The sequence below is a fragment of the Pteropus alecto genome, unplaced genomic scaffold (assembly GCF_000325575.1).
Source record: "Pteropus alecto unplaced genomic scaffold, ASM32557v1 scaffold44, whole genome shotgun sequence".
Lineage (NCBI taxonomy): Eukaryota > Metazoa > Chordata > Mammalia > Chiroptera > Pteropodidae > Pteropus > Pteropus alecto.
The window spans coordinates 9446272-9470715 of record NW_006436812.1 but is presented as its reverse complement, the minus strand read 5'-3'; the positions used below and the strand labels follow the sequence as shown (position 1 = coordinate 9470715).

The 24444-nt window shown below is 41.2% G+C and overlaps 1 protein-coding gene across 1 annotated transcript in view; it reads right to left on the bottom strand.

The window, feature by feature from the left end:
• The window catches only part of ITGAM (integrin subunit alpha M), a 61218-nt gene extending 42844 nt beyond the window's left edge, over nucleotides 1-18374 (bottom strand). The window contains exons 1-10 of the mRNA XM_025048422.1: nucleotides 18242-18374; nucleotides 16317-16422; nucleotides 14640-14743; nucleotides 14253-14323; nucleotides 13987-14104; nucleotides 4282-4412; nucleotides 3690-3835; nucleotides 2726-2879; nucleotides 1582-1732; nucleotides 903-976 (exon numbers count right to left, since the gene is read on the bottom strand). Coding sequence (XP_024904190.1) covers nucleotides 903-976; nucleotides 1582-1732; nucleotides 2726-2879; nucleotides 3690-3835; nucleotides 4282-4412; nucleotides 13987-14104; nucleotides 14253-14323; nucleotides 14640-14743; nucleotides 16317-16422; nucleotides 18242-18374 — 1188 coding nt within the window. The remainder of the gene's footprint in view (nucleotides 1-902; nucleotides 977-1581; nucleotides 1733-2725; nucleotides 2880-3689; nucleotides 3836-4281; nucleotides 4413-13986; nucleotides 14105-14252; nucleotides 14324-14639; nucleotides 14744-16316; nucleotides 16423-18241) is intronic.
• Nucleotides 18375-24444: the final 6070 nt, after the last annotated feature.

Genomic DNA, 24444 nt, shown 5'->3' with positions numbered 1-24444 from the left:
ATCATATGATATCACTTATATGTGGGATATAAACCTAAAAGCAACAAATGAACAGGACAAACAAACAGAGACTCATGGACATGAACAATAGACTAGTGGTTATCAGAGGGTAGGGAATGGGGAGAGGCGGAGGTAGACAGGGTAAAGGGAGTCAAATATGTGGTGACAGAAAGAAATCTTACTATGGGAGGTGAACACCCAGTGTAAATATATATATGCCTTACTGTTAAAGTATACAGCTGAAACTTATTGGATTTCATTATCCAATGTCACCATAAAAAATTAATTAATTAAAAAATAGAATAAAAAAGTAAGTGAATCCTGTCATTTATGACAACATGAATACATGCATGTACCTGGAGGGCATTAGGCTTTGTGAAATAAGTCAGACAAAGAAAGACAAATATGATATGATCTCACTTATATAGAGAAGCTATGAAAAAAAACTTACAGATACAGTGAACAAATTGGTGATTGCCAAAGGAAAGGGGTAGTGAGTGAGTAAAATGAGTAAAGGTGGTCAAAAGGTATAAATTTTCAGTTATAAAATAAATAAATCCTGGAGATATAATGTATAGCATGGCGACTAGGTTAATAATACTGTACTCTATATTTGAAAGTTAATAAGAGAATCTTAAAAGTTCTCATCATAAAAAAATTTGTAACTATATGTGATAATATCAAATCATTATTTTGTACACCTGAACTAATATATCTTATGTCCATTATATCTCAATTTAAAAAGAAAAGAACAAGATTGACTAGAAAGGAAGAAAGGACCACTGCTGCCCATCAAAGAGGTGCCTCCAAAAAAAATACCCATCACAAAGAAAAGCCCCCAAACCCTTAGGCTTCTTCTCTGCCTTCTTACCATCCTCACAATTTAACAAACAACCACTTACGGAGGTTATGGAAGCACTGAAGCCTTCCTGAGACATCTCATACTCAAAGGAGCTGGTACTTCCTATCTGAGTACCTGGAAAGAGGAGAACTTTTTACATTAAAGAAGGCAGAAGAGCCTAGAACAGGGACTGGAAATTCAAATGTTGTGGGCGAGACAGAAGGAGGCTCAAATGAGAGCTATCTTGAACTAGAAAGCATATACCTCTTTTAAAGAGATGGTGGCTCTTTGGCTCCAGCCACTTTTTGCCAAATTAAAATGTGGTCCTCAAGGTTTATAATCTTCCAACTTTTCAAGAGAAGCCATAAATCCAGATTGTATATGAACCTTCTTCAAATTTTAAATTCTTGTATTCAACAAACTTTTATTGAGCACCATTTATATACCAGGCTCTATTTTAGGCACTGGTGAAACAGCAAGGAACCAAACAGACAAATGTTGGCAACATATCCAAATTTGGGGGGAAATACTGCATGGGCTTTGGCTCCCCTACTCTCCAATTTTTCAGCCTATGGCCAAGAATTGCAAAATTAGAGATAAAAGCCTAGGTCCTTCTACTTCAAACGAACTGATCAAGTAAAACCAGAGTTGCAGAAATTCTAGTTTCTAGAAAGGCATAGTTGTTTTGGGTTGAGGGGCTGCCTCTGGGGCTGCTCCAGGAATACAGAACCTTAGCTCACCCTCAATCGCAAAGATCTTCTCCTGAAGCTGGTTCTGAATGGTCTTTAGAGCTTCAAAGTTATTCACCCGGAACACGTGATCACGAGGCGGCTTGGATGCAATGGTATTAAGCTCTTGGCGGGATCTCTCACTATTGAAGGCAACTCCCACCTGTTAGCAAGAACAGACGCCAAATCAGACATTGTCTGGCAGTAGCAGTCTCATCCAGCAAAGAAAATTCTGCAGAAAAAAACATCTGAAACAATATTTATCACATGAGGAAATACACCAGAAGGCCACTGAAACAGGGTTGCCAAGTATAGTAGAGCAAGTAGTACTGTGCAGGGCATTCTGTCAAGAGAGCAAATGGGAGATGAAATCTAGCCTTTGGTCCATTTGCTGTGCCATGCCTCCTGGTGTAGGGCTGACCTCTCCAGGGTAGGGGAGCCTTTTCTTTTCATATGAAGGTGTTTCTTACTGCCAAGTCATGCACCTTTTCACACAGATACTGTGGTAGTTTGATTACACTGATGATTCCACCCTTTACCCATTCCTGTATCTAAGCCATTTCCCCAATACTTTGCTGTGCCCTCCTATTCTTGGCAGAGTAATCTGCCCTTCTCTTTGCCTCTGGGTTCAGCCATGTGTCTTGCATGTTGATAAATATGATGAAAACAGAGGCTTGAAAAGGTGCTTACAACATTTCTACTTGCTCTTTTGTTCCTCTGCCTTTACCATGAGGACATGCCCAAACTAGTCCACTGGGGGATGAGGTACAGAGCAGAAAAGCCAAGTTTTCCCTGTTGCTCCTGCTATCCCAGTCCAGCAGACAGACATAGCTGGCAACTCTCAAAATGAAGAGAGTCCAGCCAAGATCAACAGAGCTGCCAACCAACCTGCCACTGATTGCAGATGCATGAATGAGCATAGTAAAAACAGAAAAATTGCCATACATAAATTGTCAATTATTTTTTTAACCACTACATTTTGGGTTAGTTTGTTACCCAGCATTATTTTGACAATAGTTAACTGATACATGCACATATGGGCTAGCAATGACAGTTACATCATTTTGATTTCATTGATATCTGCTAATAGAAGGAAGGGTATAGCCAAGCAAAAACACTCCACAGAAGCATTAAGCGAGAGAGCCACATTTCCTACCCCAATGACGTAGCGAATGACACCCTCTCTGTCTGCCTCAGGGATGACATCCTTGTACTCTAAGGGATCACCATACTTTACTCCATCTGTGATGACAACTAGGATCTTTCGGGCATTCTCCCGGGCTCCGTTTCTGCTGTTAAACACTTCTCTTCTGTCCAGGGAAGATGAGGGAAAAGTCAAATGCAAGCAGACAGACATACTCTTAATGAATGCTAGGGAGGGAATGTCAGCAGTCACAAATGCAGATGCAGCTGGGCTTTGTCTAAGAAAGGCTTGGCCTCCCCTGGGATGTACAATGAGATTTGGCTCCCTAAGGACCTGAAAAGGCAGGAGAAGAGGGGAGAAGAGCAGAAAGAAAAGAAGTCTTTGCTGCCTTTATATACTTTTACATAGGTTGATTTTTTAACTAAGCATTATTCCTTTTAAATTAAAAAAATGGTTTTTCTTTAAATAAGCTTAATTTGGTCCTCATCAAAGCTCTCTTGGTTTGACACACCAGCTCTCTAGCTCATCTTTCTGTACATTTGTCCCGACCCCACCCTCGCCTCTACATACATACACACACACACACACACACACACACACACACACACACACACACACACACACACACGTCAGAGTGAACTTTCCAAAACAAGATAGGGTGACATCTCCCCACTGCTTAAAACTTTCATTGGATCTCCAACGGTTTTTGTGTTGCCTTTAGTGACCTGGCCTCAACTGATCTTTCTAGCATCCCTCTAACCTTCCTCTCACTTCTCCCCTCTACTCCCACCTTTACTCACAACTTTTGTCATGAACACACCATGAACAGTTCCTCCTCCACACCTTTACTCATGCTGTTCCTTCAACCAGAAATATCCTTCATTCTATCCTTGTTTGAATGACTACCCCATCCTTTAAAACCCAGCTAAGAATATCACCTCCTTCTTTAATCCTAAGCAAAGAGGGAAGAGCTTACATTACTTTCAGGATTCCTGTGGCAGTGTGTGTCTCCCCATACAGCTGCTTTATTGGCCTCACCAGCAGTCTCGGGTTAGGTTTATCCTTGAAATCTTTGAAGGTGAAATGAATCTGGAAGTCTTCAGAGTACTGCATCAAAGAGAACTGGGAACGAGCGCCTAGAATTACAATGGAGAAAGTGCCCCCCTCCTCCCCCTTAGCCATCTCCCAGAAAGCTCTACATAAATTTTAAAACACTCCAGTCTTCAAATTCCTCCAAATTCTACACTGCGCTCCCTCCTTCTGCCTCATCAGAAAAGAGATATACTGCCAGCCCCCACTTCTCAGTATTAAAACTCAGATGACATGTGAGTTTCATCTCCCATGCTAATCCCTATCAATTAGTCAGAGATGCCCAATTTATAGAGAGCTGGGAGAATACTGAGTCTTAATCCAGACAGAGCAAGAAAGAGAATCTCAAAAGAAAACCATGATTGATTGGCAATTTGTCAAAGTCTACAATTGGAGTAGGAGGGGAAATTGACAGTCTGGTTTCCATGTCTTTGCCAGCCTTATATGAGCTATTTCCTAACCTACCCATTGACCCTCACCAAGGTTTTAGACTTTGTGAATTGGTTCATCATAGTCGAGACAAACTCCTTCATCCGCTGAAAGTCACTTGAGATGATGCTACCAGAGCCATCAATCAAGAAAGCAATGTCACTATCCTGTTGAGGGCACTCTGAGGAAAAGGGAAAAGAGCATGAATTGATTAAGTACTAGAGCCTTCAGGTTTATGTTTTGCATGTCACCTCTCTGCTGAACAATTAGAATAAAAGGTAAACAAAATTCAATCCAATCTTCCAAATTAAATAAAACCTGGACAAATTGGCATTAAAATTTTGGGTTAATTCTGCCCAAACAAATTAGAGAAAGTAGTGATATTATGAATAAAGCTGCTAGAGCTACCCCATGAAGAATGAGAAATAATTTTCCAGAAATACAAAAGGAGAAATAAATTACAAGAAAAAAAGAATAGCACGTATAGAAATATGCTGGATGTTCTCCTCCCTTCTGCCTCCTGTCCCAAATACACTTTCTACCCTCTTCCATTCAGCCTGGGAAGTTGGCCCCCATGGTCCACATCAACAGGGCTTTTTTACTCTCTGGCTTCTAGTTAGATTTTCCCAATTAGGAATCTCAGCAAAAAAACTGGAGAGATGGAGTAAAGTGAAATCAGAGTATTCTCTTCTCAGCTCCTTCCTTGCAAGTGTGCTTTGGGACAGCTGTGTCTGCAATAGACGATAACTACTCCTTTCAAGGAGGCCCACTCCACATGACTCTCTCTTCTACAGCCTGGTGACTCTTCCCTTTCCTTATCCCATCAGCTTAGGGGTAGTAACAGTTCTGGTGCTGCTTTCTCTGGGTTCCTGGACTGTCCCTTTTAGTTCCTCTAGATCCTACCACAACTTTATAATTAGCCCCTTTGTAAATAAACCCTCCTCAAATTGTCTTTACTGGAATGTGCCATCTGTTCCAGTAGAGACTCCGATACAAAGAGGATGGGCCTAAAAGAATTCTGGCAGAATCCAGGAATGGAAATGGTACTTCCAGGGTAAATCTATATGATGGAGATGGAGACAAGGCTATGACATTAAGCAGAGAATAGTTGGAAAAAGTCTCTCTATCCCAAAAAGAAGTTTAACTTTGTCCCTTAGGCACTGACGAGCCACTGAAGGTTTTTAGAAAAGGAAGTGAGATGATCTTTATGTATTTTAGAAAGATTGCCATAGCAGTGAAGAGTTTCTAGCAGCTTTATTCATAATTATAAAACATTAAAAATAACCCAAACATTCTTCAGTGGGTGAATGGATGAAATGGTGAATGGGACTGTAGTAAATCCAATGAAATATTACTCAGCAATAAAAAAGGAAAGATCTGCTGATACTCACAATGATGTGAATGAATCACAAATGTGTTATGCTAGTGAAAGAAGCCAAACTCAAAAGGTTACAATTCTATTTATGTAGCATTCTTGAAAAGACAAACTATATAGTGATGGAGAACTATATAGTGAGTGTGAGGTGCTAGGGGAGGAAGCAACAGACTGTAAAAGGATAGTACAAAGGATTTTTTAGGGGGGTAATAGAATTCTTCTGTATCCCGTTCATGCTGTTATTTACATAAAGCTATACATATTTTAAAATTCATGTAACTGTACACTAAAAAATAGTCATGGGGATGTAAAGTACAACATAGGGAATATAGTCAATAATATTATAATAACTGTATGGTGTCAAATGGGTCATAGACTTATAGGAATGATCAATTCATAAGATATATAAATTTCTAATCATTATGTTGTACACCTGAAATTACTATAACATTGTATGTCATCTGCAATTGGAAAATAATTTTTTTAAAGAAATAAAAAGATCAATTTCATTGTATGACATCAAAAAAAATAAAATTACCAAAAAAAGTATTGGCTTTTTTAAAACAGACAGGCAGTCTATGGCCATGCTACCCTGCACAAGCCCAATCCCATCTGATCTCAGAAGCTAAGCAGAGTCAGTCCTGGTTAGTACTTGGATGGGAGACTACCTAGGAAGACTAAATGATGTAGGCATAAAAAATAAAAAAAATAAGGGATTGTAAGCTGACAAGGTCTTTGCAATCTGTGAGGTCAACCAAGGGCTGCCTCGCCTAAAAAAAAAATAAAATAAAATAAATTAAAACAGACAGGCAGATTCTAAGGCTTATATGAAAAATATACAAAAATTAGCCAGAAAAAAATTTTCATCTCAAAGATATGTAAAAAGAATCAGTGTGTATAGCATGCTACCATTGTGGCACAAAGTGAAGAATATGGGTATATATGTATTTGTAATACATGGAGTATCTCCGGAAGACATAAGAAACTGGTAACAGTGGCTGCCTCCCAAGAAGGAAACAGGAGGCTGGGGGACCCAAGAGGAAGAAATTTTTACAGTATAGCCTTAGTGCCTTTTGAAATTTGAACCAAGTGCATGTATTATCTAATTTTTTAAAAAAAGAAAATGTGTTTTAAAAGAAGAACCTTGAACTCCTGAGAGTGAAGACTGAAGAGAGAAATGTAGGAGTGAGAGCTGAAGCCACAGAATCTGATGCAATAAGGCAAGAACACATAGGAAAGAATAGAAGCTATAACCCCATTCCCCAGACAGTCAGGGATGGCAGAGGAAGATGGCCTGGGGATGATGCTTAGCAGAAGCCCTCTACAGTGGGAGAAGCAAGAAAAAGGAGGGGAGGGAAAGGAAGAAAAAGGAACAGGGAAGGGAAGGGAAGGGAAGGGAAGGGAAGGGAAGTAATGATTTGCAGGTCACATCAGAAAAGTAGTGAACATGAGGATAGAAAAGAGATTTGTCATTTAGGGGGCACAAATGCCATTTGCAAGAACAAAGTCTGTACAGTGGGTGAGTAGAAGCCAGATGTCAGAGGGTAAAGAATCACAACATGAGAGAAATAGAAACAAGTGGAGAGAACCCTTTCAAGAAGTTTAATGGTGAAGGGAAGGAGAGATGGCAGAAGATGGGGAGGAGACCAGGAAGAGGGAAAGTTATTTTCATAGGTATCAATTTTAGTGGCTGATTGTTTTTAAGACATGCATAGCATGAGCATATTTACATTCAAAGCAGCAAGAGAACTTTAAGCTCCTGGAGAGAATGAATGATTGAAGATATGGGCCCCAGAGTTGAAGCGAATGAGCCTCCAAAGCCCAGATGGGGGAATCACTCATGGAAAGGCAGAGAGACAGGTCCTCTTCTAAAACCAGTGAGATAGTGCCAAGAGTGGTGCCTTCATGCAAATTTGGATAAGGAGAAGGGGGAAGTAGAGGGAGATCATGCCTGGCAGGCTTGGTTTTCTCTGTGAGGAAGGAAGGAAAGTTATCTGTTAAGAATGAGGTACAAAGGTGTAGAGCTGGCGAAAAAAGAACAATAAATACAAATGGCCTGTCTTGGCTCTTGCTGCAGATTTTCCTAAAATCTCTCAAAGGCTCACAAACCCAAAACAAGCAGCATCTAGCCTCAGCAAGCACCATACCTTTTGCTAAGCAGCCCCAAGCCCAGCACTAGCAGCGGCCACCCTCAGTTCACAATTTAGCCTCTCCCAGGCACCTCTAAGCCCAGCACAAGTGGCAACCATCTGAAGATCACTTTGTAGCTCATACTAAGTGCCCCAGGCAGGGCACAGGCAGCAGCTGACTTTGGCCTGCACTGAAGCACCTCCCAAGAGGCCCCAGAACTAACACACCCAGTGGTCCTCTTCAGATCACACCAGAGCACCACCCAACCACCTCCACAAACAATATGCCCAAAGGATAGACTGGACAGGCACCAGAGCCCCGCTAAAGCTAATACTGCTCCATAGAGTCAATCCTTGTACAACAACAGCTCCTCCACTGTAGTCACAGCCAGTCCTCACAACAATCAGCTTGAGGGTCAATACCTCCCATTGACATGCAAACAGCAACCAAGTCTCAACTACAACAGGAGGGCATATATAACCCACACAAGGGACACACCTGAAGCACCTGACTCAGGTGACCAAGGAGATTGCACCACTGGACCCTACAGGATACTCTATCAAGACTGGGAGACATAGCAGCTCTATCTAATAAGTAGAAACAACACCAGAGAGGCAGCCAAAATGGAGAGACAAAAAAAAAACATGTGAAAGAACAGAACAAAGCTCCAGAAAAAGAATAAACAAAATGGAGACAAGCAATCTACCAAATGCAGAGTTCAAAACACTGGTTATAGGTATGCTCAACAATCTCAGTGAGAACTTTAACAAAGAGATAGGAAATATAAAAATGGAGATAGAAAACATAAAAAGAACCAGTCAGAAATGAATAATACAATAACTGAAATGAAGAATACATGAGAAGAAATCAACAATAGATTAGATGAAGCAGAGAATTGAAACAGTGATCAAAAAGATAAGGTAGCAGAAACACCCAATCAGAGCAGCAGAAAGAAAAAAGAATCCAAAATAATTAGGACAGTTTAAGGGAACTCTGGGACAATATCAAGTGTAACATTCTCAGCATAGGGATACCAGAAGAGAGAGAGAAAGGAATTGAAAACCTGTTTAAAGAAATAATGATGAAGAGACTGGCCAAGATGGCATACAAGCTAGATGCTATGTATGCTTTCTCTTGCAACCACACCAAAATTACAACGAAACTACAGAGCAATCATAACTGGGAGTCGCCTGAGGTCTAACTGAATAGAAGTTCTACAACCAGAGACATACATAAGAACAGGCTAGTAGGAGGGGCAGAGACACAAATCGGACGGTCCCACAACAGTGTATGCAGTAGAGAATCGGGAGGGTTATCTTGGCTGCAGAGTCCCCCCACCCCAACCCCCTGAGGAGCGAAAGTTCCCAGCCCTACACTGAGCTCCCCAGCCCAGAGTTCCAGTGCCCGAAAGAAAAGTCTCCACAACCTCTGGCTGTTAAAAACCAGTGGAGATTGTGGCTGAGCGAGACAAAGGGCTGCAGGGGTCACAGACGTTTCTCTTGAAGTGCTCACACCCACACATACACACTGACAGACTCACTCGTTCTGAGCTCCAGTGCTAGGAAAGCTGCTCGAGGAGTGCCAGGGACATATGGATAGATACTGAGTTGTTGGTCTAGGCTGAGGGCTGGAAGGGTGGCTTTCTCCTGGACAGAAGTGCTGACAGTATCCATTGTTCCTTGGTTGAGCCCTCCTCCCGCCCAGCTTGTACATGCAGGCAACGATCATACCTGAGTCTCAGTCAAGCTAGATAATACAGGTCACTCTGCCTAGGAGATTCCCTGAGACTGCCTCTTCCAACTTGCGGGCCCATCAAAGCTGCTTCCAGTGGTGTATTCCATGCAAATGCCCTGGCTCAGCTCATGCTGCTGACTTTCCTAAAACCTCTTGAAGTCTCACAAACCCAAAGAAGCAGCATCTGGCCTCAGGCATGCCCCATACCGCTTGCTAAGCAGCCCCAAGCCCGGCACTAGCAGCAGCTGGCCTCAGTTTCTGCCTTGGCCTCTCGAAGCACCTATAAGCCCAGCATGGGTGGAAGCCATCTGCAGATTGCTTGGTGACTCTTATCAGGTGGCCCTGAAAGTGCACAGGCTGCAGCTAAACTTGGCCTGCAGCTAGGCCCCTCCCAGGAAGCCCTTGAGCTGGCACACCCAGTGCCCTACTTCAACCTGTGACAGAGCCAGAGCACCACCTAGGGCTGCATCTAAGGAGGACACACATGAAGGGCAGACTGGGCAGGCACCAGAGCCCTGGTAAAGTGAATCCTGTTCCATAGGATCAGCCCCTCACCAGTCAATCTTCACAACCAATCAGCCCAAGGGTTAATCAAAGTGCAAACAGCAACCAAGGCTCAACTACATCAGAAGGGCACATACAACTCACACCTCACTCAGGTGACCAAGGAAGAATGTACCACTGGGCCCCACAGGACACCTACTACATAAAGCCACTCTACTAAGACCAGGAGACTTATGAGCCCTATCTAATACATAGAAACAAATACTGGGAGGCAGCCAAAATGGGAATACAAAAGAAACATGTCCCACATAAAAGAACAGAACAAAGCTCCAGAAAAAGAACTAAACAAAGTGGAGACGAGCAATCTAACAGATGCAGAGTTCAAAACACCGGTTATAAGGATGCTCAAGGACTTAGGGGAAGAGTAGATGGACTCAGTGATAATTTTAACAAAGAGATAGAAAACATAAAAATGGAGACAGAAAACATAAAAGAGAACCAGCTGGAAATGAAAAATATAATATCTGAAATGAAGAGTGCATTAGAATGAATCGACAGATTGGATGAAGTAGAGAATCTAATCAGCGATTTAGAGGATGGGGTAACAGAGGACACACAATCAGAATAGCAACAAGAAAAAAGAATCCAAAAAAAATGACAGCTTAAGGGGCCTCTGGGACAGCGTCAAGCGCAACAACATTCTCATCAAAGGATAGCCAGAAGGAAAAGTAGGAGAGCAAGGAATTGAAACCTATTGCAAGAAATAATGACTAAAAACTTCCCTCACCTGGTGAAGGAAATAGACATACAACTCCAGGAAGCGCAGAGAGTCCCGAACAAGGTGAACCCAAAGAGGCCCACACCAAGACACATCGTAATTAAAATTCCAAAGGTTAAATACAAAGAGAGAATCTTAAAAGCAGCAAGAGAAAAGGAATTAGTTACCTACAGGGAGCTCTCATAAGACTTTCAACCGATTTCTCAACAGAAACTTTGCAGGCCAGATGGGCTTGGCACAAAATATTCAAAGTGATGAAAACCCAGGACCTACAACAAAGATTACTCTATCCAGCAAAGCTTTCATTTAGAATCAAAAGGCAGATAAAGAGCTTCCCATATAAGAAAAAGCTAAAGGAGGAGGAAGACCAGCCAAAATGGCATAGATTATAGAGGTTTTATTCATCTGCTCTTACAACCACATCAAAATTGTGATGGAAACACAGAGCAAACACCAACCAGAGTCACCTTGGGTCCAGATGAACAGAAGCCTTACATCTAGGGAGAGAAATAAGAAATCGCCCTTTAACAGGAGGAGGTAAGATGAGACAAGGACATGAAGCTGCCCAGTCCTGAGTAGCTGAGTGGGACAGAGGCTACCACAGCTGCAGACTTTCCTCTTAAAGGGGCCATGTCTGCAACTGGACTTTTGCAGTGACAGACTTACTCACTCAAAGCACCAGCATCCCGTCGGCTGTTGGGAGAGAGGGAAACTAGGGACTTACAGGGGAATGCTGAGTTGTCAGAGTGAAGGCCAGAGGTGAGGCTTTCTCCTGGACACAAGTGCTGGTAGAATCCATTGTTCCTCTGTTGAGGCTTACCCCCTCTAAGTGTGCAGACACAGGCACTGCCATAGCTGAGATGTCATCAAACTGGATAACAGAAGTCACTCCACCCAGAGGATTCCCCGAAACTCTGCCTCTCCCAGCTCGCAGCCCTACCCAAGCCACATCCAGTTGTGTCCTTCGCAAGTCCTGTGCAACTTGCAGAGCAAGCTCCAAGACCCACACTGGTGGCAGCTGACCTCAGTTTATGGCGTGGTTTCAGCAATCTGTGGATTGCTTGCTGAATCTTAACAGGTGGCACCAGAGGGAGATATATATATTATAAATAAAGAATGGTAATAACTACATATGTATCAACAAGTACTTCAAATGAAAAAGAATTAAATGCTCCAATCAAAAGATAGTGTAGCCTTACAAAGGCTGCCCACAAGAGACTCACTTCAGATTAAAAGACACACGCAGACTGAAAATATAAGGATGGAAAAGATATTTCATAATGGACATAGAAGATATTGTGCTGAATAGAATGTCAGACAAAGAAAGACAGATGTCATATTATTTCATTTATATGTGGAATCTAAACAACAAAACAAATGAACAAACAAAACAGAAACAAACTCATAGATATATAGAACACTCTGAGGATTGCCAGATAGGATGAGGGTTGGTGTTCGATGGGTGAAAAAGGGGAAGAGATTAAAAAATACAAATTGGTAGTTTCAAAATAGTCATGGGAATGTAAAGTATAGCATAAGGAATATAGTCAATAATACTTTAATAACTATGTATGGTGTCAGATGAATACTAAATTTATCAGAGAGATCACTTCATAAGTTATATAAATGCCTAATCACTATGTTTGTACACTTAAAACTAACACAACATTGTATGTCAACTGTAATCAAAAAATTAAAAATTATTTTTAATAGAATATATATATTTTTTTAACTATGAAAGAAAGACATATCTGCCCTTGGTTCCAGAACCAACTTGGAGACAAGCAAAAAGATGGCCAAGTAGTTAAATAAATCAGTGACAGAAAGCAACTTGAAAAAAAAGATCCATTCACTCACTCACTCTCCTTCAATCAACAAATGTTTGGAGAAGAGGGATGTGGTAGGCAACCACCCAGACGAGACAGTCTCCAAGATTCTCAACTCCTAGTAATAATGCCCTTGCATAGTTCCCACCTCTTGAGTTTGAGCTGGACTTTTTGACTCATTTCAAAGGAGTGACAGAAGTAATGAGCTGTTACTTCTGAGAATAGATTGTAAAAAGGCTGTGGCTTCTGTCTTGGGTTCCTGTTCTCTCTTCTCTCACTCACTTTGTTCATTCACCCTGAGGAAAGCCAGTTGCTATGTTATGAGCTGCTCTATGGGGAGACCCATGTGACAAGTAACTGAAGGAAGCCTCCAGCCAACAGCCAGTTGTTAGACTGAGGACCTCAATCCAACAACTTTGTAAGTGAGCTTGGAGGTGGATTTTCTCCCAGTTAAGCCCTCAGATGAAACCACAGCTCTGGTTTGACAACTTAATTTCTATCTCATGAGAAACCCTTAGGCAGAGGCACCCAGCAAAGCCATGTCCAGATTCTTTATTCATAGTAACTGCAAGATAATTAATGTTGTTTTTAGCTGCTAAGTTCAGGGGCAGCCATAGATACAAAAGCATAAAACAGTGAACAAGCTAGGCAATATCCTTGCTATCAGGGAGCCTATATTCCAGAAGAAAGGATAGATAAGGAACAAATAAATATATGGATATACAGATAAGAAGATAGTAAGGTATGACAATGTGACAAGGAGTGATGGTGGGAATTAGAAGTCAGCCACTCAGGGAAGCCCTCTTAGAAAAGATGATATTTGAGCTGAGATGATAATAATGGATTGTCAGCTGAGACCTGGGGAAAGAGCCTGCCAGACTGAAAGAATAGTAAGTGCAAAGTCCCTGAGGCAAGTACAGTTTGAAGAAAAAAGGCAGCCAGAGTGGTTGGAGCTCAGTGACAGAAATAGAAGAGATGGAAGAAAAGTTGGAGAGGTAAACAGAGGCCTTACCATCTAAAGGCTCAAAGGCTACGATCAGGAGATTCAGGCACTTACTCTAAGGACAATGCTTGGAACATCATCTCAGGAAGATGAGCAGCTATATCGGGACTTCTTTTTTTAATGCAAGACCCTAGAACCTACCCCTCAGTCTCTCTGTCTCTGTCTCTGTCTCTCTCGGTCTCTCTCGGTCTCTCTCGGTCTCTCTCGGTCTCTCTCGGTCTCTCTCTCTCTCTCTCTCTCTCTCTCTCTTGGAACCCAGTTCCCTCACTCATCTGCACCTATACCTCTAAGTCACGCCCCCAAACCATGATTAGCCCCCAACCCAGCCCCGCCCCCAACCCAGCCCCGCCCCTAACCATCTGGTCTCCGGCTGCCTCTCTGTACTCTCTCCCAAACACAGCCTACCTCTGAGGGTCTTTGGTAGCCTCTGGGGCTGCTGCAGTAGATTGGGTCCAAACAGGAAGCAGAAGCCATTCACATAGGTGTTCTCCTTGCAAATTTGGTGTAGGGTGGGGCCGCAGGCCTTCGGGACAGGTTATAGATAGGAAGGGCTAACCCTGCTTCCTGTCCTTTCACCCCAGCATCTCCATCCTCCACAAAACCCCAGCCCCAGCACCCTCACGTCCCCATTCCTCCCCTTAGTACACTCCCATGACCCAGAGGCAACTCACCAGCAGCCGGAAAGGGTTGGTGGCAAATGCCAAAGACAGACCCAGAGACATGTTGACAGCCTCGGGGGGGACTGAAAGGACAGATATGTGCATGGTTATACTCAGGGAGATGAAAGGGCTCGTGAAAAGCTGGGCAAAAGTCACCTCAGCCTGGGAGACATAAAGGTCTGACAGGTCAAGGGGGCACCCAGGTTATGGGAGAAGAACATGAAGGGGATCCCTGAGAGTTTCTGGGGTAGAGTCTGCCTACAATAAAGATGCTTGGGAGCTGGACCCCTGAATTCCCTACCACAAGCCCCCAGAACAAAAGGAATGCCTGGCAAATTCAGGTGTATGCACAGGTAGAACCCTAGCCCTGGGTTTGGGAGGGGCAGTGACTCAACTCACCCTGCAGGTGGATGGGCTCACAGGTGGCCATGCTGTAGTCACACTGGTAGAGGCCACCTGTTTGGTTGGGAGCCTTTATCTCCTGGGGGGCTCCAACCACCACCCTAGGGGAGAGAGGGGAACAGATCATTACAGGAATAAGAGAAAATCGACACATGGAGATCATGGAAGAAGTTCTGCCACCCAAAGGAAAGTGAGGGAGTCGATCTTCACACATATCCTCCAATTCCTAGAAACAGGAGGAAGACTCAACAAAAAAAAGCGGGGGAGAATATTTAAATCTTAGAGTGTGAAGGACACAAAAGAGTAAGAATGACACAAAAACGGAGGTGATTTAAAAATAGTTAAATTCAACCACACAGTCATTTTAAATAAATTTGTCTGTGATAAACTACCATAAGCAAGTTAAAAGACAAATGATCAACTGGTAGGAGAGAGATTAACAATTCATACCCCAGCATACTTTCCTCAATATAGTCACGGCTCCCACAAATCAATTAGTTTTTTAGGAAAAAAGAAAGGAGGAGGAGGAGGAGGAGAAGAAGAAGAAGAAGAAGAAGAAGAAGAAGAAGAAGAAGAAGAAGAAGAAGAAGAAGAAGAAGAAGAAGAAGAAGAAGAAGAAGAAACACCCAATAGACAAACAAGTAGCAGATAAGAAAAAGTGTTCAAAGAAAAGGAAATAATCTCTCATTGAAAAAGAAATGTAATTTAAAACTAAATTGAGATACCATTTCTCACTTATTCAACTTGCAAAGATTGATGTTTGATAACATTGGATTGGTAAATAGGCAGCAAAGTAGGTGTTTCCATAGATTTCTGGTTTGAGTGTAAATTGTTGCCACCTCTATAAAGGGTAATCTGGAAATATCTATTAAAATTACACACACATATGTACCCTTGGATCCAACAATTCTAGTTCTAGGAATTTACTTCCAAATATACTTGCACATGTGCAAAATGACAGCACTGTTTGTATAGAAAAAGTGTGGAAATAATCTAATGATCATTAAAAAGATTTAAATGTAATACAAATGTAAACTACAGTATCTCCAAATAATAGAATATGATGCAAGCATAAAAAAAAAATAAGCTCTTCATGCACTTACCTGGTAAAATTACCAAACTCTATTAAGAAAAAAATGCAAAGGACGGTATAGAGCAGAGGCCAAAAAACTTATCTGGAAAGATAATATTATTTCCATAAATATTATTTCTGTAAAGATAAAAATTTCAGGCTTTGCAGGCCATATAGTCTCAGTTACAGCCTCTTGATTCTGCCATTGTAGCTCCAAAGCAGCCATAAACAATAAATGATGAATTGGGGGGGGGCATCAATAAAATATATTTACAAAAATAGGCAGGAGGCCATAGTTTAACATGTGTTATCAATTGTGCATGGGATGGGAGTTAGAGAAATGTAGAAGTATATTCAGCATAGATTCTCTCTGAAAGAACATAAAAGAAACTCTCCTAGGATGGGAACTGAAGTATGGAGGATTTTTCACTATTACCCTCTTCTGTATCATTTGAAATTAGAACCTGTAATTGCATTACCTATTCAAAAATAAATCAATAAAAACAAAACAAAACAAAAAATTAAGGAAATTACTTTTTTTCAGGTATGTAAGTCTTAAAGGGAAAGCATGTGAGACAGGGAGCTCCACCTGCGGCCCTTACCGGGATCCCTCAAGCTGGACCACGCTCTGTCCAAAGCTCCTTACGTTCTCTTGAAAGATCACTGCATTTTCAGTGTCAAGGTTGAACCCATGACATAAAGCCAAGGCTGGAGGGAAAAGAAAGAAATAATGATCAGGCATAGATAAGGACATAATTAAGAAAGTAGCTCATCCTCCTGCTCCGTGCATCTTCCAGTTGTTATTCATCCTAACCCATGGAGACAGCACGGAGATGTCTGCCTCCCAAATCTAGCTCTGATAACCTGGGGCAGAGGTCAATATGCTTTTTCTATAAAAGGCCAGATAGTAAATATTTTAGGCTTTGTGGGCCAAGAAGCAAGTAGAGTATATTATGAAGATATTTATATAATGAGAGAAAATGCATTTCCACAAATTTTTTATTAAGAAAATTAAAAATATAATAGTTGAGTACACTTTTTTGTAATACAAATTTGCTAATGAGACCAATGGAATTTTTTGAGGGAAATAACATTTCACTTCATTGGAATTCAAGATTAGTGTTCCCTATCATGAATAGATTACAAATGTTCATCTGCGACCTATGGCTCTCAGGTTGTACGAAAACAGATGGTAGAATCCCTGCCTTATGCCTGCAGGCCATAGTTTGCTGACCCCTAACCTAAGAATCACCAACATGAAGTGCTTCCAGTCCTTCTCTAAGCTTCACTCTATGTTCCCATCCTGATGATTTGCCCAACAACCAAGTTATTGCCCAACAAACACTTAGTTAGACAATTTCCTTTCTATGCAACTCTCAAGCATTTCTTTCCCTTTTTTGGCTCATTGGCCAAAAACATAGGCATAAAAGGAAACAAGCAAATCATTTTGATCAGTCAATCATTCAACAAACATTTACACCTGGAAAATAGAACTAGAGGCAAAGTGGAGGTGGTGCAGTGGAATCCAAGAAGTAACACTCTGAGAAGAGAATCCATTACCTGCTGTGCATCTTTTGGCATGTCACTGAGCCTCCTTAGGCCTCAGTTTCCTTATCTGTAAAGTTAAGGGGCAAGCCAAACCTCCTTGCATAGTCTATGAATTTAGTCAGTCATCTGAGCTTCTCTGGTCATCCCATCTTGGTCTAGCTCTGTTCTCTGCTTCTTTATGAATCTTTCCTCAAATCCCCTTTGCCTCTCCTCAGTCTAACTCCTATATATTCTGTACTCCTTCTTTCTACTCACAGACTTAAAAGTTCTCACCCTAAAGGCCCCCAACCCCAAGCCCCTGGTATACCTGTTAACAGAAGGACTCTGTGAGTCATGGCTGGAGAGAGCAGGAACCCAGAGGCTTCATGTACCACCGAGCTACTTCAAGAAGGCCACCAAAGCCAGGAAAGACAGAAAAAAGAGAAGTTGGAAGCAGAAGTCTATTAGAGACTCAAAGAAAGAGGGCAGGGGCTCAGTGAAGACACAGCCCTGCTTGACCTTCCTCCTGGGGCTGCCCACAGCCTGTGTTCCCTCCCTACCCAGCTTCCTAGCCCCAACCATCAGAGTTACTATTTCAAAGGTGTTGTTTGTTTGCCACTTGCTTCTATGGCTGGCCTAAGCATTATGAAAAGCAAGCTGAATAGGCTTAGAGACTTCTTCCTGGAACATGTATTCTAAGCAATATAGACCAAGAAATGTAGGAAGTCACCCTATGTCTCCCTAAAAACACACTTTGCAAAATATCCTTCCTCCTGCCCAAGGAAACAGGAATACCCTTCAGCCAGAATTGTCCTCCTTTGTAACCATCAATAAAGATAACTCAGGTACAGAGAAACCTAGTGCTTTTTGAACCTATGCTACCAGACGCCTCCCACAAGATGCTAGTCAGAGAGATCAGAGTTCACTCTCTGCTTGTTGACTTGCTCACTCAACGTGATATGGGGACCTACATGTGCATTGCTACCAAAAAAAATCATACAGAATTGCTTTAGTCTGGAGCTCACTGTAGCAGCCAAAGAGATGAAGAAAGTGCCTGTGATCTTGGAAAAACTGCAGAACAGCAGAGTTCCCAAAGGTGACCCAATGAGGCTGTAGTGCCATGTGATAGGCATGTCACCACCTATGTTCTATTGAAAGGACAATGAAACCATTCCTTTCACCAGAGAGAGGATCAGTGTGCACCAGGACACAATAGGGTATGTCTGCCTCCTCATTCAGCCAGCCAAGAAATCAGACGCTAGATGATACACATTTATCAGCCAAGAATGAAGCAAGGATCGTGTTGTACACTGCCAGATTGGATGCACCAGAAGATCCCACCACCCATGTCCATCTGGCCCAGTGGCAGTTGCTATGGATCTCTCACCAATAAAGGACTTGACATTTTCTCTGCCTTCTCCACCATGGAAAGCACTGTAGTGGAGAGTGTCTGGGTGCCTGCTGTGTAAGGGGGCAGATTGTGGAGCAGAAAGGAAAACAAGCCAGAACCAGTAGTTTCCAAACTGTATTTGAGTAAGTTCCCACGTTGGTGGACCTGTGGCAGGAGTGCTTTTCATAGGTCAGCTGGGGACTCTTGCAGTATCAGGTGGGGAGAGACATAGGACTGTGCCTTTTAAAGAGTCTAACAGAAATGTTAGAAGACAATACAGAGAAACCAAAGATATTTTTTTTAAAGCCTCAAACCCTTGGAAATTGCCCAGGAATTTTCACTTCCAACAATCTATCCTAAGAATTAGCTGAGAAGTACAATCAAAGATGGATGTATAAGCTTGTGCATTGCAGCAATTTATTTAATAGTGAAAAACTAGAACGGCCTAAATATCCAACAATAGAAGAATGGTTGAATGATGTCTCACTCTGTAATATGTCCTTACATTTCATCTAGTCACTTCTAAATCTGTTTCAAAGACACAGGAGCATACCTTCATGAAATATATAGAATACTTAACTGTATCTTTTGTGACTGCTAAGATGATCCCCAAGCCAATGATTTTTTCACTCTATCTTCTAACGTGTTTTCTCTCACCCTAGTTCTACTTTCTTAATAACCAGAGCAAATAAATGTTTGCTCTCTGAAAAAAATTCATAAAAATTCTCTACATTTGTTTTAAAATTACCTTTTTAAAATATGCGTGTGTGAAAAACAAAATGTTAATAGTGGTTATTTCTGGATGGTAGGATTATGGGCGTGTTCTGTCATCTATTGCTACATAGCAAACCACTCCAAATCTTAGCTACTTAAAATAGCAACTTATTATCTCATGGTCTTGAGAATTGTCTGACCTCAGCAATTCTCACTAAGGGATCTCACATGGTTACAATCAGATCATGTCATCCAAGGCTCATTTGGGCTGGACTTTCAAAATGGATCACTCAGTGGCTGAGGTGATGCTGGCTACAGGCAAGGAGTTCAGCTGGAGCTGTCAACTGGAGTCGTATGTGTAACCTCTCTATGTGCATTGGAATTCCCACAGCATAGTGGTTAGATTTTAAGAGCAAGTATTCCAAGAAACAAGAATTGAAAGTTTCCAGTCTTTTAAGGCTTTGATCTGGAAACAAAGTCACTTTCACTATATTCTATTGTTCAAGCTGTCACAGAGCTCATCCACAGTCAAGAAAAGGGGACATAGATTCTCACATCTCAATAGGAGATATGTCAAAGAATTTTTGGTCAATTTTAATCTGCCACAGGATTATTTTAATTCTATTCTATATATCTTTTGTGTTTAAAAACTTTTATACAAAAAAAAAGAATGACTTTTATAATCAGAAAGAAAATTTAAAAACCAAAAAATAATTTAAAACAAAGTGCCTATACTTGCTAGAAGGAAAAGAGCTGAGGAAAGAAGAATAAGGCCATGAGTCCAGGATGAAAGGATACCAAGCAAGGTGTGGGGGAGCAGTTTAATGGCTAATCTGGGTCTGTTTTGGTAAAAAATTTTTACACTCTGATCACTACAGGAAGTTGCTATAGCTCAGACATTGTGGCCCCTTCTTGCCCTGAATGATGACCAAGGGACCATTATCTGTAAAAGCATAAGCAAAATCTCAGAATGGCTTTCAAACCTGCAGGACCTTTCTCAATAACCAACCAATGGGTATGCACCTGACCAGGTGATGGCAAATGGACACCTATCTACAGGCTTCCAGCCATTCTCTCCCACCTATCCCCCACTCCACTTTTGAAAAAATCTTAGTTTGGATTCCCCTGTAAATGGAACCTGAGACAAGGATTCAAGTGTAAGCAATTTATTTGGTAGGTGACCGAGGAAATACCAGTGGGGAAGAAAAGACAGAAAAGACAGAAAAGAGCCCATAAAAAATGTGGTGAAACAAATTACCACTATGGACAATTGAAGTTCAATACACTAAGGAGCTTTGGAAGCAGTGTAGAACATGCCTCAGTTACCCACTTGAGTGACAGGCTTGGAGGCTAGATTCTTATCCACAACTCACATCAGCTATTGGATAAGGGGTGCTCTCTTGTGAAGCCTTAATTCTCTAGTGCTCCCAATCTGCCCTGCACCCAGGCAGAAGAGGCTCCAGGAGACAGAAAGAGCCCTCAGACAAGCAGTTGCAGGTACTGTAAGCTAGAAATCATTCCAGCTTGCATGAAAACATTAAACTCTGATGAGATATGAATGGGGCAAACACAGTGTCTACTACAGATAATCAAATATTTCTCATAGCACTTATTATATAAAATAATATTATATTTTATTTTGTTTTTCTGTTGTCTGACTCCCCTACCAGAATATAGAAGCTTCATGAGAGCAGAGATTCTTGTCTGTCTTGCTCATCACTCTATTTTCCAGTGCACAGGGAGATGCCTGGTTTATAATAGAGACCCCCCCCCAAAAAAAAAAAACAAATAAAAATTGAATCAGAGAGAATTCTGAGAAGATGGCAAAGTGAAAAATATCAGGAATTCTTCTTCCCACCTAGACAGCAATTGTACTAGCAGAATCTGTTTGATATAACTATTTAAGAGCTCAGTAGTCTATTCAAAGTTACTTTCAGTCTATTTCAACTTTTAGCACTGTAGCCTCTACCAACCCCCCACTACCCCCACTCCCATGTCAGGAAGCTATGCATGCATTTTAGGAGCAGCTTACATGCACCTTGCAGGAGCAAGGGTGAGCAGTAAGACCCCATCCCCCAAATATTGGGGATCAGTGCTCTATTGATGCAGCTTCTGATCTCAGAGTTTCAAGCACAGAGTCAGGCCACCATTGCTGTGAAAGTCCTTCCACCTCTAGCTGAAGCAACCTCTAGGAGATTTAAAGACTGATGCCTTTTCCCCCACCTTTATTTTTCTCTACTTCCTCTTTTGGGAGCCAGACATTTAAGACCTAGGACATTCAAAAGCAACTGTACACACAAGAATTTAGGAAGTAACTACCCATGCTGTAAGAAGCTCTTAAGACCTTAAGATCTCAGGCTGATTTTTAGCACAGAGACAGCCTATAACAATTAAAAAGAGTAAAACAAGCAAAGCAATAATAATAATAATAACAACAACAACAACAACAACAACAACAACAATAGCAAACCCTGGGGAAGGGGAAGAATCTAATTCCCAGAATTACTATATCATTAGATTCAAATGTTTAGTTTTCAACAAAAAATCAAAAGGCATACAAAGAAACATTAAACTATGGCCCATTCAGTAACATCAAACACATGGTGGAGTGAGAGACATCCCTGGATCTCTCCCCTTGCAACAACAATAAGCTGAACATCTAAAACTCAACGAAAAACACCCAAACTGCACACCAACATGTATGAGCGTGGGATCTGTGCATAAGAGCTACCACAGGTCAGAAACCTGTGTGTCAGGCAGTAGACTGGGAGAAACAAAGAAGATGCCTCTCGCAGCGCAGGAGCTCCCTGTAGGAGGAGGGGGAGGGAAGAAGGTGCAGCAACTTCCCTGAACAGCTCTGACTGGGAGTGCTGTGAGCTTCACGCAGCCAGCAGCAGTGGAGCAGAAAGCAGAAAAGTAAGGATGGAAGAGAAACAACAATTGATTATTACTAGCTGTGGTTGCAAAACTATCGCAAACACCGACAGGGACTGAAATTGAGGGTAGAGAGCATAATTAAACGTCTACAAGGGAAAAAATGGCATTATTAAGGCTTTACATGAAGCAGGGATCTAAGAAGCTTAGATGGCACCTAATGGAAATCAAAAGAAAAACATTTTCTTTACAACAGGCTAGGGACCATTATATAATAAATGTTGTTTCTGGGAAAAAAAAGAATCAGAATACAATTTCATTAATGCCCAGATGGAGAAATAGTCCATTAAACACCATGAACAACCAAGGTGACAAGGCATCTCAGAAAGAAAAATTTCCAGAAAATGAGCTTACAGACATAGAAATATGCAACTTAAGTGACATAGAATTCAGGATGGCACTTCTGAAAAAACTAAATGAGATCTGAATGAAACATATCAAAAATTTCAGGAACTGAAATGAAACATATCAAAAATTTCAGGAACTGAAAAAAACTAGAGCAGAAGAATGAGTTCTTTAGCAAGGAGATTGAAACACTCAAAAAGAACTAAATAGACCTTCTGGAGATAAAGAAAACACTGCAAGAGTTGAAAAATGAAATAACAAGCTTAGGAAATAGAGATGACCAAATGGAGGAAAGGATCAGTGATAAGGAAGACAGAAATCTGGAAATAAATCAGAAGGAAGAAGAGAGAAAGCAAATAATGAAAAATAATTAAAGAGAAATTCAAGAACTAGCAGATACCATCAGGAGAGGAAGCATAAGAGTAATGGGCATTATCGAAGGCAAAGAAGAGGAACAGGGACTAGAAAGCATTTTCAGACAAATAATTGACAAGAATTTCCCAAATCTAAGGAATGAGCTGGTGTTTGCAATTCAAGAACTCAACAGAACACCCCCAAAAAGGCCTTCACCAAGACACATTGTATTAAAATTATCAAAAATCAATGACAAAGACAGAATTCTCAGGGCAGCCTGAGAAAAGAAGATGGTAACGTATAAAGGAAAACCCATTAGATTATCATAGGACTTCTCAGCAAAATCCTTATAAGCCAGAAAGGAGTGGAATCAAATATTCAAACTATTAAGTGAAAAGAAATAGCAGCCAAGAATAATGTATCCAGCTAAGGTCTCCTTTAGATATGAAGGAGAAATAGAGACCTTTCCAGACATACAAAAATTGTGGGAATTCTCCAGTATGAGGTCTGAATTACAGGAAATACTGAAAGGGATCAGCTCACCTAAAACAAAATGACAAAAAATAAATACATATTAGGAGTAGGGTGACTAACAGGCTGATAGAAGCAGAGGAGTGCAACCCTTACTGAGAACAGGGCATTATGAGCTTAAACAATAAGAAGAGACTTGCTATAGCAAGATAGCAATGGGCGTTCAATACAAATAGGGACAAATTGAGACAATGACTGAAAAGGGGAGGATTCAAAGATCCAAATTTGCAAAGGGGAATGGAGATAAGGCACATGCGAAAGAAAATAGACAACTATATAAAACTATTATGTACATATTTGTAATAGTAACCACATGCCAAAGATTCAGAACTGAAGTATATAATATAAAACAAGAAGAACCAGAGGCAAAACCCACAAAAGCCAACAAAAATAAAGAAAACAGAAACACAAGGACAAGGAAGCAATGGAAACACCGAGCTACCAGAAAGCAAAAGATAAAATAGCTATAAGAAGACTTCATATTTCAATAATCACCCTAAATGTAAACGGACTGAACTCACCAATAAAAAGGCACAGAGTTGCAGATTGGATCAAAACACAAAACCCAACCATATGCTGCCTCCAGGAGACACGTCTCAGTTCCAAAGACAAATATAGACTCAAACTGAAAAGGTGGAAGATGGTATTTCAAGCAAATGGCATTCAGAGAAAAGCGGGAGTAGCGATACTAATATCGGACAAAATAGACTTCAAAATAAAACAGGTGAAGAGAGATACTGAGGGACACTTCATAATGATAAAGGGAATCATGCACCAAGAAGAAATAACACTTATTAATATCTGTGCTCCCAATCAAGGAGCCCCAAAATATGTATAGCAATTATTAACAGAACTACAGGGAGAAACAGACCAAAACACTATCACAGTAGGGGACTGAAATACCCCACTGTCGGATATGGACAGATCATCCAAAC